This window comes from Bos taurus, chromosome 6 (assembly GCF_002263795.3).
Source record: "Bos taurus isolate L1 Dominette 01449 registration number 42190680 breed Hereford chromosome 6, ARS-UCD2.0, whole genome shotgun sequence".
Taxonomy (NCBI): domain Eukaryota; kingdom Metazoa; phylum Chordata; class Mammalia; order Artiodactyla; family Bovidae; genus Bos; species Bos taurus.
In genome coordinates, this window is record NC_037333.1 from 95,614,645 (window position 1) to 95,627,878 (window position 13,234).

At 40.0% G+C, this 13,234-nt stretch overlaps 1 protein-coding gene across 3 annotated transcripts in view; it reads left to right on the plus strand.

Moving 5' to 3' along the window:
* CFAP299 (cilia and flagella associated protein 299) overlaps positions 1 to 13,234 on the plus strand; it is a 731,227-nt gene that overhangs the window by 588,379 nt on the left and 129,614 nt on the right. For all 3 annotated transcript variants that reach the window (XM_024993415.2, XM_005208154.5, NM_001076389.2), the window contains exon 4: positions 3,802 to 3,944. In XM_024993415.2, the coding sequence (XP_024849183.1) occupies positions 3,802 to 3,944 (143 nt within the window). The remainder of the gene's footprint in view (positions 1 to 3,801; positions 3,945 to 13,234) is intronic.

Genomic DNA, 13,234 nt, shown 5'->3' on the forward strand with positions numbered 1-13,234 from the left:
CTCTTTGCAACCCCATGGACTATAGCCCACCAGGCTCCTCTGTCCATGCGGGTTCTCCAGGCAAGAATACTGGAGTGGGTTGACATGTCCTCCTCCAGGGGATCTCCCCAACCCAGGGATCGAACCGAGGTCTTCTGTATTGCCAGCATTCTAGACAATCAGTCACTTTACCCATAAGAACATTAAAGACTAAAGATGTTTAGGTACTTGGCTAAGTTAAAAGCTAAACAATCAAGCTTATATTTCAATACTTTATAATCTGTATTCTATAATATTTATGTGTATATTCCCTTTAATCTAGAACTTAATGATAGATATAAGTTTACTACAGTGTTCATTTCTGTCCAACTCTTGTAACCCACTAGGCTTTCCCAAGCAAGAATACTGGAGTGAGTTGCCATTTCCTCCTAAATTCATGTATTGATGTATGTTACAAGTTAGTTTTTAGATTTTATCCAGAACTCGTATTTGTTTTTAGCAGAAAAGTCCATAACAATATCTGCTATGCTATTCTGTTGGAAAAATGTCTGGTCCATCTCTTATTTTACTTGCTTGAACTCCAAAATCACTGAGGACAATGACTGCAGGCATGAAATTAAAAGATGCTTGCTCCTTGGAAGAAAAGTTATGACCAGCCTAGACAGCATATTAAAAAGCAGAGACATCACTTTGCCAACATAGGTCCACACAGTCAAAGCTATACTTTTTCCAGTAGTCATGTACAGGTGTGAGAGTTGGACTATAAAGAAGGCTGAGTGCCAAAAATTGTTGCTCTCAAACTGTAGTGCTGGAGAAGACTCTTGAGAGCCCCTTGGCCAGCAAGGAAATCAAACCAGTCCATCCTAAAGGAAATCAATCCTGAATATTCATTGGAAGGATTGATGCTGAATCTGAAGCTCCAATACTTTGACCACCTGATGTGAAGAGCTGACTCACTGGAAAAGACCCTGATGCTGGGAAAGATTGAGGGCAGGAGGAGAAGTGGGCAGCAGAGGATGATATGATTGAATGGCATCATCAACTCAATGGACCCGAGCTTGAGCAAAGTCTGGGAGACAGTGAAGGACAGGGAATCCTGGTGTGCTGCAGTCCATGGGTTACAAAGAGTCAGACACAACTTAGCAATTGAATAATTGCTAATTATTGATAATAATTAGCTAATAATTGCTAATAACAGAATCTCTCATTTTGAAAGACAGAGACAAAAACAGAGAGAAACAGAAGAGCTTTTTGTTGTTGTTATTTTTAATAGAGTTCCATTTTGAAAGTAGAGGACTTATTCTGGGCCTTTTTCCATCTCCATGTCCCTGCATGACTTGCTAACATCAGGAACAGCCATGATGGAATAAAGATTTTAAGTACCTTTCAAACAGCATATGAAATATTAATAGCCCATGGCCTCATTTAAGTTGGGATAGCAACACTAGTTATTGCTTTAGTAGTGTGAGAGTTTCAGGGTCTCTTTGAGTTACTAACCATTTGGATTTTGTGTTGTATAAAGTAAAAGCTAAGTAACTAAAAGCGTGGAGAAATCTACATAAATTTAACTGAGAGTTATGTAGGGGTAATGAGAAGGACTAAGGATTGACTCTAATTTGACCACAGGAATAGTAATGAATGTTTGTTCATCCAGTCATTTCTGAGGGAAACATCACTAATCCAGCACAATATTCCTTCCTCTTGTGCTAAGAAAGGGCCTCAGGATTCTTCTTAGCACAGTATTCTCAGCACCCAATGCCATACCAGAGTAGGCTGAAAGACAGAACATCAGCAGAGTAACAAATAATTGTAAATTATATCTCTGTTCTTCCATTTTTAAGTTGGCATGTTGTTAACAATATATTTTCATAAGTGTAGCAGGGAAAAGAATTATTTCAATTTTCTAACTTCACCCTTTTGGAAACTCTGCTATCTAAGGTAACCCCTGTAAGTGCTCCCTATAATTGACTATACAAAGACCCAACAAGTAACCATCCAGTAATTGCTCAAGAGGAAAAGGAAATCTTGTTTACAGATTCCCCCAAATATAGAACTTCACCATGAAACTCTACACTTTGATCTAGATTTGGAAATGAATACATTATGAGCTTTTCCAATTACAGTTAGAGTTTTGTTTTTTTTTTTTCCTCCCCACCCCCCGCCCCCACCGTAGAACTTGAGATCCATGTGTTTTGGCTTGACAGAGAAAAGACTACACTTCTTCCATTTCCATTATCTTGTTCCCACTTTAGGGTCTTTCTATCAACTGTTCCCCTTGATTTATAGGCTCCTATGCTAGATAACGGCACCCCACTCCAGTACTCCTGCCTGGAAAATCCCATGGACAGAGGAGCCTGGTAGGCTGCAGTCCATGGAGTCGCTGAGGGTCAAACATGAGTAAGCGACTTCACTTTCACTTTTCACTTTCATGCACTGGAGAAAGAAATGGCAACCCACTCCAGTGTTCTTGTCTGGAGAATCCCAGGGACGGGGGAGCCTGGTGGGCTGCTGTCTATGGGGTCGCACAGAGTCGTACACGACTGAAGTGACTTAGCAGCAGCAGCAGCATGCTACATCTCTACATGGCTTACCTCTTCTCAGCCTTCAAGTCTTGGCATAAAGATCTTCTCAAGGTCTTGTCTGATCACTCTACCTAAAGTGGCCTTTAACTCTATGAACTTCTCTAGCCAATCATCTTCTTTATTTTCTTTATGACACTTATCACTCACTGTAAGTGTTGTTTTCTTTTCATGCCTATTGTCTACTTCTGCTTACCTCAACATAAGTTCCAAGAGATCAGAGCTTTACTGTTCTGTTTATCACTGTATCCGTGGCACATTCAACAATGTCTAACATGTTGTAGCCATGCAATGATATTCGTGAAGGAATTAAGATAAAGGAGAAATATGTACTTTCTGTACATTTTTGACCTATGGAATTAATTTTGTGAAGAGATTTCAATTTTTGACTGTTATGATAAAGAGGAGAGACCCCATTTCTATTCTTGTAACAGAAAATATATAGGTGCTCAAATGGAAAAAGAATGTAGTGATTCTTTTCTTCTAATCAGAAGGACAGACACATGAGCCTGGGTTTAATCTGAGTTTTTCAACTTACTAGCTGTATAAGGAACTCAACTTCTTTGTTTCTCAGTTTTTAAATTAACAAAATGATGACAAAGAAAAGACAATAGGATTGGAAAAAGACATTACAAACACTTAAAATAATGTCTGTCATTAGGAATAAATTAATATATTAAATTAATAAATGTATTACAAAACTGAAAATAATGTATTACAAACGCTTAAAATAATGTCTGTCCTTAGGAATACTTCTGGAGTAATTTACTGAAACTGTTATATACAATTACTGTAAGTTAATTAGTGTTAGTTGCTCAGTCATGTCCAACTCTTTGCAATCCCATGGACATAGCTTTCCAAGCTCCTCTTTCTGTGAAATCTCCAGTCAAGAATAATGGAGTGGGTAGCCACGCCCTTCTCCATGGAATCTTCCCAACCCAGGGATCAAACCTGGCTCCCCATTGCAGGCAGATTCTCTACTGTCTGAGCCAAAAGGGAAGCCCTGAATTGCTGTAAATGCATATTATACGCATATTTAGTTAACTTTTCATGAATTTCTTCACTGTCAGGAGAAAGTAATAATACCTATAGGCTCATTGTAAGGATGAAACGTAAAGCCCTTAGAATAAGCTGTAACACACGTATCACTCAATAACTGTAGATTTTATTATCATGTAAAATTTACTCAAATGACTTTCATTCACTTACTCTCTCTCCATTCTCTGTTTTTCTGTGTTACTAGTCCGTGATTTTTATTCGTGACAAAAATTCTCATGGGCAGGAGGTGTCAGGATACATCGATTATGCCCACAGGCTGAAGACTGAAGATTTCGAAGTCTACTTTAGTGGAAAGAAACGACTTCTTCCAAGACCCACAGATATGAGGTAAAGTGTAACACATTTCTCACACCTTCAATAAGAGAACAAGCTTCTCAAGAGTAAAGATAAAGGTTATTTATATTCTGGAACTCCAATGTATGTATAATAGGAATGTAGTAAGAGTGGTTGGAATAAAAAAGTAAGTAAATTTTAAAATGGGGACTGAACATAGATGCATATTTTCCACTAACAGGCCAATGAAGGGAACTCTTCAGAGATGAGATAAGCAAATTCTCAGTGACATTTTTAAATGATAAGTAGAATCTAAAAATTGCTAATCTCACAAGGATCTTGCACCACTTGGGACTTTGCCTGTCTAGAAGCCTCAAGAGCAGCCCAGGGAATAAATTTTCCTCTCACTTTTTTTTTTTTTTTTCGTCACCAACCAAAGTCCAGGCCTCTGAGTAGCTCACGCTCCTTCATTTTCACCACTGGCCTATTTGGATATTTCTTCTACTCATGGTTGTTTTTACTAAGCCCTACCCTTTCTTCCGATGCCCTCAATCCATAACATAGGATCTACTCAACAAAGTCAATCCATGTACAGATCCCGATCCCTCTCCCACCTTCTGAGTAGCTCTCAAGCTAAACTTTTATTCTACACCTATCACTTATGCTAGAACACAATAGTCCTAGCAGCATTCTGCTTTATCTCTTCACTGCTGTATCCAGATTATGTTTTGACACTTGTAACAACCCTTCCTCTGACATCTCGGCCATCCTACTTGCTGTCCTCTGGACTTCCTAACCCATCACCATTCCACAGACATACTCCTTTCCCTATCCAACCTTGATGCAGAGCAAAATCATTTAATTTACCTCTTGCACTAATCCCTGCTGCCCATGACTTTCTTGTGCTTTGATGGTATCTATCCTGCTAACCCTCAGGTTGATTGAGCCAGTCATCCTCTTGTCTGCAAGATCCCTGGGAAATGTTGAAGGAAATTTTGGGATATTTCAGAAAGGTGTGGATGGCTGCTACCAATAATTTATGGTCTCCAGATTCAGCCAGGCCCATTGTGGCCCTCAGCGGTACATCTATATGTTTTTTCTCAGTTCTTAAATTCATCCTTCTCCCCACCGCCCCCAATAATCTGAAGCTTCATCACTTACTCAAAACCATTGTTCTCGACTCTGACCCTGACTCCTCTCCATATATGATTTGCCTCACATTTCAGAGAGAACATTGGGTCTAAACAGAGAAACCACGGCCTAATCTGGCTCTCTCTCAACGCAAATCAGCTTCCTCATGAGCAGGTGCCCCCCTCAGAGTGTTCTTCCGATTATTCCCAGTCACCGTTCCATTCTGGCCGCTACTGGCTCCTGGGCTCACCATCTATGTGCAAAACACGTCCATCCCTAACTCTCAGAACACCGCCCCACCGCCTTTCCCTCAGCCAACCTCTCAGACATTCAGTCCACTGCAAACTTGTGCACATTTCCCCCACACAGCAAGGCTTAGGATTTCCCGAGAACCGTGGGGGAATGTGTGCCCTAAGAGTGACTTAGCGTTTTCTGGAGACATGTCTGAAATAAAATGCCTGACCACAAGTACTTGTACTTGCTTTTATTTTTTAACCTATTCATTTATTTGGCTGCATCAGGTCTTCGCTGAAGCATGCAGGATCGTCACTGTGTCATGTGGCTCTTTTGTTTGCAGCCCACAGACTATGGTTGTGGCACGTGGGCTCACTAGTAGTGGCACGTGGGCTTAGTTTCTGCACAGCTTATGGGCTCTTAGTTCCCTGACCAAGAACTGAACCCACATTTTCTGCATTGCAAGGCGCATTCTTAACCACTGGAACACCAAGGAAGAAAATTGTTTCTTTCTTTAAAAAAAAAATCAATAGTTCATTTTTATTAAGTGAAATACATGCATTTATTCTCACCACATTTTCCCAGACGCAGAAAAAAAAGAACTCCGTGACTTGGTTAGAGCTAATTTATTCAACTTGTTTTTTTTTTTTTTTTTTTAACGTTTCACCCCTCTTTCCAGTGAAGCCATGCTTCATCTATTATTCTCTTTTTTTCATGCTTTCTCATACTGATGCTATCAGCTGGCTCCTTTATCTCACCTCTAGACATGCTGAAGCTATTTCTATATTAAAGAAATCCTTTTTGAATTCCAACTGTTGACCTACCTCTCTTATAGTTTCCAGCTAAACTCTTCAAAATAACAAGTATCTTCAATTCTCACTTCTCATGGAGGTGATAACCCACTGTTATTAGCCCTCTGCCACTATTATTCAAATGAAACAACTCCTGTGAAAATTATGACTGACTGCCAATTGCAAACTTCTGTGTGCTATTTTCAGATCTCATCTTATTTAACTTCTCTACATCATTTGATTACTGTTGCTGAATCAGTATGCTGATTAATTCTTTCTTCTCAAATCTATTCAAATACTCTAACATTTTATATCAGAATCCCTCATTGAATCCTTGCCTTGTTTATTTCACGCATGATGGTAATCACCAGAGTTCATTCTTGACTTCTTTCATACCATGTGGGTGATTTGATCACTTTTCTGGAGTAGAGTTGTCTTTGAAAGTAGAATAGATCTCTTTATTTAAGACCCAATTATCCTGCTACTCACTTAAGAACCTTCTGAATATCACAGTTCAGTTCAGTCACTCAGTCATGTCCGACTCTTTGTGACCCCACGGACTGCAGCATGACAGTCGTCCTTCTCCATCACCAACTCATGGTGCTTACTCAAACTCATGTCCATTGCATTGGTGATGCCATCCAACCATTTCACACTCTGTTGTCCCCTTCTCCTCCTGCCTGTAATTTTTCCCATCATCAGGGTCTTTTCCAATGAGTCAGTTCTTTGAAACGCCAAAGTATTGGAGTTTCAGCTTCAGCATCAGTCCTTCCAATGAATATTCAGGACTGATTTCCTTTAGGATGGACTGGTTGGATCTCCTTGTAGTCCAAGGGAGTCTTAAGAGTCTTCTCTAACACCACAGTTCAAAAGCATCAATTCTTCAGTGCTCAGCTTTCTTCACAGTCCAACTCTCACATCCATACATGACCACAGGAAAAACCATAGCCTTGACTAGACAGACCTTTGTTGGCAAAGTAATATCTCTGCTTTTGAATATGCTATCTAGGCTGGTCATAACTTTCCTTCCAAGGATTAAGTGTCTTTTAATTTCATGGCTGCAATCACCATCTGCAGTGATTTTGGAGCCCAAAAAATAAAGTCTGACACTGTTTCCACTGTTTCCCCATCTATTTCCCATGAAGTGGCGGGACTGGATGCCATGATCTTCGTTTTCTGAATGTTGAGCTTTAAGCCAACTTTTTCACTCTCCTCTTTCACTTTCATCAAGAGGCTTTTGAGTTCCTCTTCACTTTCTGCCATAAGGGTGGTGTCATCTGCATACGTGAGGTTATTGATATTTCTCCCGGCAATCTTGATTCCAGCTTGTGTTTCTTCCAGCCCAGCGTTTCTTATGATGTACTCTGCATATAAGTTAAATAAGCAGGGTAACAATATACAGCCTTGACGTACTCTTTTTCCTATTTAGAACCAGTCTGTTGTTCCATGTCCAGTTCTAACTGTTGCTTCCTGACCTGCATATAGGTTTCTCAAGAGGCAGGTTAGGTGGTCTGGTATTCCCATTTCTTTCAGAATTTTCCAGTTTATTGTGATCAACACAGTCAAAGGCTTATATCTTTAACCTACCAGAATTTAGTGCTGTATATGGTAGTTGGTAAGGGTCTATTTTTTTAAATTGAAATATAGTTGCTTTACAATATTGTGTTAGTTTCTGCTGTAGAGCAAAATGAATCAACTCTATGTGTATATATATCCCCTCTCTCTTAGACCTCCCTCCCACCCTCCTATACCACCCTTCTAGAGAACGGTCTTTGGAACAGGAGGGGAAATGGAAGATTAGAATTGACATATACACACCTTTTGTTCAGTCACTAAATCGTGTCTGACTGTTTGCGACCCCATGACCCGCAGCATGCCAGGCTTCCCTGTCCTTCACTATCTCCCAGAGTTTGCTCAAACTCATGTCTATTGGGTCAGTGATGCCATCCAATCATTTCACCCTCTGTCTTCTCCTTCTCCTCCTGCCTACAATCTTTCCCAGCATCAGGGTCTTTTCCAATGAGTTGTCTCTTCACATCAAGTGGCCAAAGTATTGGAGTTTCAGTTTCAGCATCAGTCCTTCTAATAAATATTCAGGGTTGATTTCCTTTAGGATTGACTGGTTTGACCTCCTTGCTCTCCAAGGGACTCTTAAGAGTCTTCTCTAGAACAACAGTTCAAAGACTATCAATTCTTGGGTGCTCAGCCTTCTTTATGGTCCAACTCTTACATCTGTACATGACTACTGGAAAGACCGTAGCTTTGAATATATGTACCTTTGTCAGCAAAGTGATGCCTCTTGCTTTTTAATATGCTGCCTGGATTTGTCATAGCTTTTCTTCCAAGAAGCAAGCATCTTTTACTTTCATGGCTACAGTCACCATCCACAGTGATTTTGGAGCCCAAGAAAATAAATTCTGTCACTGTTTCCATTTTTTTCCCCATCGATTTGCCATGACATGATGGGACCAGATGCCATGATCTTCATTTTTGAATGTTGAGTTTTATGCCAGCTTTTTCACTCTCCTCTTTTCACCCTCATCAAGAGGCTCTTTAGCTCCTCTTTGCTTTCTGCCATTAGGGTAGAATAATCTGCATATCTGAGGTTATTGATATTTCTCCCAGCAATCTTGGTTCCAGCTTGGAATTCATCCAGCCCAGCATTTCACATGATGTACTCTGCATATAAGTTAAATAAGCAAGGTGATCATGTGTAAAATAGATAGCTAGAGGGAACCTGCTGTATAGCACAGGGAACTCAGCTCAGTGCCCTGTGAAGAGTCCACTTTTTGTTTTCTGTATTACTAATAATTTGCCCTAGCAATATTTATTGAAAAGTCCACTATCTCTTCCCCCACATACACAATACAATTTGTTTCAAAAGTTGATTCTGCATGTGATAGGTTGCTCCTGGGCTCACTCTTTTGTGTTATTGGCCTTTACTTAAAATAATAGAATCTTACTCATTTGTTGTATGTTCATAATAATTCTTGACATAAAAAAGGCAATTTCTTCATCTGGTTTTTCTTTTTCAGGAATATCTAGTCTATGCTTGCCCTTTACTCTCTCATATAAATCTTAGTCAACCTTTAATGTCCACACACAAAAAATGGTGTAATTTTGATTGCAATTGCTTTCATGTTATGCTTAAATGTATCGTTGATTGGCATCTTGATGACATTAGGTCTTTCAGTTATTTATTTACACTTATTTATGTCCTCTAGAAAACTAAGATCATGGCATCCGGTCCCATCAATTCATGGGAAAATAGATGGGGAAACAGTGGAAACAGTGTCAGACTTTATTTTGGGGGGCTCCAAAATCACTGCAGATGGTGACTGCAGCCGTGAAATTAAAAGACGCTTACTCCTTGGAAGGAAAGTTATGACCAACCTAGATAGCATATTCAAAAGCAGAGACATTACTTTGCCAACAAATTTCCGTCTAGTCAAGGCTATGGTTTTTCCAGTGGTCATGTATGGATGTGAGAGTTGGACTCTGAAGAAGGCTGAGCGCCAAAAAATTGATGCTTTTGAACTGTGGTGTTGGAGAAGAGTCTTGAGAGTCCCTTGGACTGCAAGGAGATCCAACCAGTCCATTCTGAAGGAGATCAGCCCTGGGATTTCTTTGGAAGGAATGATGCTAAAGCTGAAACTCCAGTACTCTGGCCACCTCATGCGAAGAGTTGACTCACTGGAAAAGACTCTGATGCTAGGAGGGATTGGGGACAGGAGGAGAAGGGGATGACAGAGGATGAAATGGCTGGATGGCATCACTGACTCGATGGATGTGAGTCTGAGTGAACTCCGGGAGTTGGTGATGGACAAGGAGGCCTGGCGTGCTTCAATTCATGGGGTCGCAAAGAGTCGGACACAACTGAGAGAATGAACTGAACTGAACTGAACTAATGTCTTTTCATAATATTTTGTAAATTTCTCAATTATAGGGTTTTATCATCTTGGGTTTTTTTTTTTTTTCTCCTTGGTGCCAGATAATTTCTGACCTTTCAAGCAAAATTAACTATATTACAAAGACTGCACTTTACAACTTTTACCACATTGAGTTTAAGCCATCTATCAGAACCAGACTTCAGATTTTTTCACTCAAGAGATCTCATGCCAGTAAATGACTTAAACAGTTGTTGCTAGGGAAAAAATATCTTTGGTATACATAGTTCCATGGTCAGTTTGATTCAGAACTAAAACAAAGACTTTAAAATTAAAACTTTCCAAAGGTTCCTTTCTATTTATCTTTTGACATGCTATTTTATTAGAATCCTGTCTTGCACTTTTACTGAGGAAAACATAAATATCAGCAGACAGCTGCAACTATTATGAATTGCAGCAGTAGAAAGGGCTGAGAACTTGATGATCTTGTCAGCTCAGACTTCATCTTGATCATGTGTTTTCGATTCAGTCCCTTCCTCTGGGCATGACTGTGAACAACCTATAAACAAATGCCATGCTACAGTTTACCAAGTTCCTTTACACTGCCCTACAACAACTTTGTGAAATAAGCTCAACAAGCATTATTCTCAACATCCAAGAGAGGATAAAAGAAGATAAATCATTTGCTGAAGTTCACAAGTCAAACAGTGGTAAGTGAGAACAAGTTCTTAGGAATTCACTGTTCACTTCCAGAACTCTCTTCTGGGTGTAAAAGTGTTTGTGTCTTGAAGACAATGCACTATGTAGAATCCTTGAGTTATATTCTGCCCCCCACTCCCCACATTGAGCTGTTTAAATTTCCATATTTATGTATTGTTGAACAAAGATGTAATGTCTCCTGTCGAGCTCTACTCATGCCTCAAATAGAATTGTCATGAGGAAATTAAAATGTTCTCTTTTTGTGTTTCTTTTTAGAGAGTCCATGAAATATTCATACCCTTGACCGAGGAATGCCCCTAAATACTAAAGCTTTGAGAGGTATTATTGTCAAATTTCCCTTGCAGTCCCATTGTCTGTTTTATTAAAATGTTAAACATGCCAAATCTCTGAAGTTAGAATTATAAAGTTGTGCTTATCCTGTGCTTAAGCTCATTCTCATGAAAGCATCTGGTAACACGTTGGCAAGTTCTCAAGTTTAAAACAAAAGGAGTAAATGATTCAGTGCTTCTGCAAGTGATCTGTAAAATAGTGTTTATTTTGAAATTATTAATATTGTCCCACATCTGAATATGGTGACTTGCCATTAGAACATCATTTTAGCCTCTTCAACAAATATTCACTGAATTTGGAAGGGGAAGAAATGCTTTGGGAGTAAAAATACTGATTGAGGGAGACCTGCCACAAATACCCAGCTCCTAGGTATTGAAACTGTGTGGTCCATGGACAAGGAGCAGTGACATCACCTGAGAGCCAGGAAGAAGTGAAGTATCTCAGGCTCTGTCCCAACCAGCAAAGCAGAACTGGCATTTTAATATGATCCCCCCACGGTGTCTCAGATGGTACAGAATCTGCCTGCAATGCAGGAAACCCAGGTTCCATCCCTGGATCAGGAAGATCCCCTGGAGAAGGGAATGGCTACCCACTCCAGTGTTCTTGCCTGTGAATCCTGTGGAGAAAGGAGCCTGGAGGGCTACAGTCCATAGTGTTGGAGAGTAAAGACATGACTGAGCAACTAACACTTTCACATTTCCCTTTCTGCATTTCAATATGCATGTTTAAGTTTGAGAAGCATAGTCTAGACCTGTGCTCTACAGTAGAGTCACCACTATTCATATACAAGTATTGAGTACTTTCACTTTAATCACACTGACTAGCCCTGAATTTAGATGTGCTACAAGGGTAAAATACACACCTGATTTTGAAGATGTTATAAAAATATAAAGTATCTCACCATAAATCTACATTTATTATATGTTAAAATAGTGATATGCTGGATGTATTGTGTTAATGAAATATATTTAAAACTATTTTCACCTATCTTTTTACCTTTTTCAGTATGGCTACTAGAAAATTCAAAATGACACACATGCCTCCTTGTGTTGTGGCTCACATTATATGTGTGTGTATGTGTGTGTGTGTATGTATATATATATATATATATATATATATATATATACACACACACATGTCCCAGTGGGTCAGATGGTAAAGAATCTGCCTGCAATGCTGGAGGCCTAGGTTCAATCCCTGGGTTGGGAGGATCCCCTGGAGAAAGAAATAGCTACCCACTCCAGTGTTCTTGCCTGGAGAATCCCATAGACAGAAGAGCCTGGTGGGATACCTACAGTACATGGGGTCACAAAGAGTTGGACACCACTGAGTGACTAACAATTTCACTTTCACTTTCACACACACACACACACACATATATAAAGAATCCACCTGCCGAATAGAAGATGCGGGTTCAATCCCTGGGTCAGGAAGATACCCTGGAGAAGGAAATGGCAACTCGTTCCAGTATTTTTGCCCTTAAAATACCATGGTGGACAGAGGAGCCTGGTTGGTTACAGTCTATGGGGTCACAGAAAGAGTCAGACATGACTTAGCTGCTCAACAACAACAACATACACATACATACACATAGCACTGGTCTGGTCTACTGCTCCCCAGCCCAGAGATTCACTCCCATCCAGATCATTAGGACCAGTACTGGTGTTAGGTAGATGTGCTACATTAATAAGAAGTCATAGGCCAGAAATCACCAGTTAGTAGCATCTGGCTGCAGACATGTTTTATTTGGGCCTGCACAATATATTTAAAAGTTGGGTCAACACATAAAATATTTTTGAGTTGCTGATTCTCTAAAAACTGATAAGGTCTTCCCACACTGAGCCTGCATGCTCTCATCCCAGCCATGAATCAAAAAGCAGCTGCTACTTAAGATGGGGTATGTTCTCACCACATTGACAGAGACTTGGTGGTGGCTCAGACCATAAATAAAAATAATCTGCCTCCAATGCAGGAGACCTGGGTTTGATCCCTGGGTCAGGAAGATTCCCTGGAGAAGGGAATGGTCACCCACTCCAGTATTCTTGCCTGGAGAATTCCATGGACAGAGGAGCCTGGAAGGCTATAGTCCATGGGGTTGCAAAACGCTGGACACAACTGAGTGACTACTATTCATTTTTACTCCATGACCACTCATACTTACTGGCATCTACACTGTCATCCTTAAGTCACTCATTTATAACACCTATGAGATTCTTCTAGACATTGGAGTTTGTGACCTCCAGTCTAAATT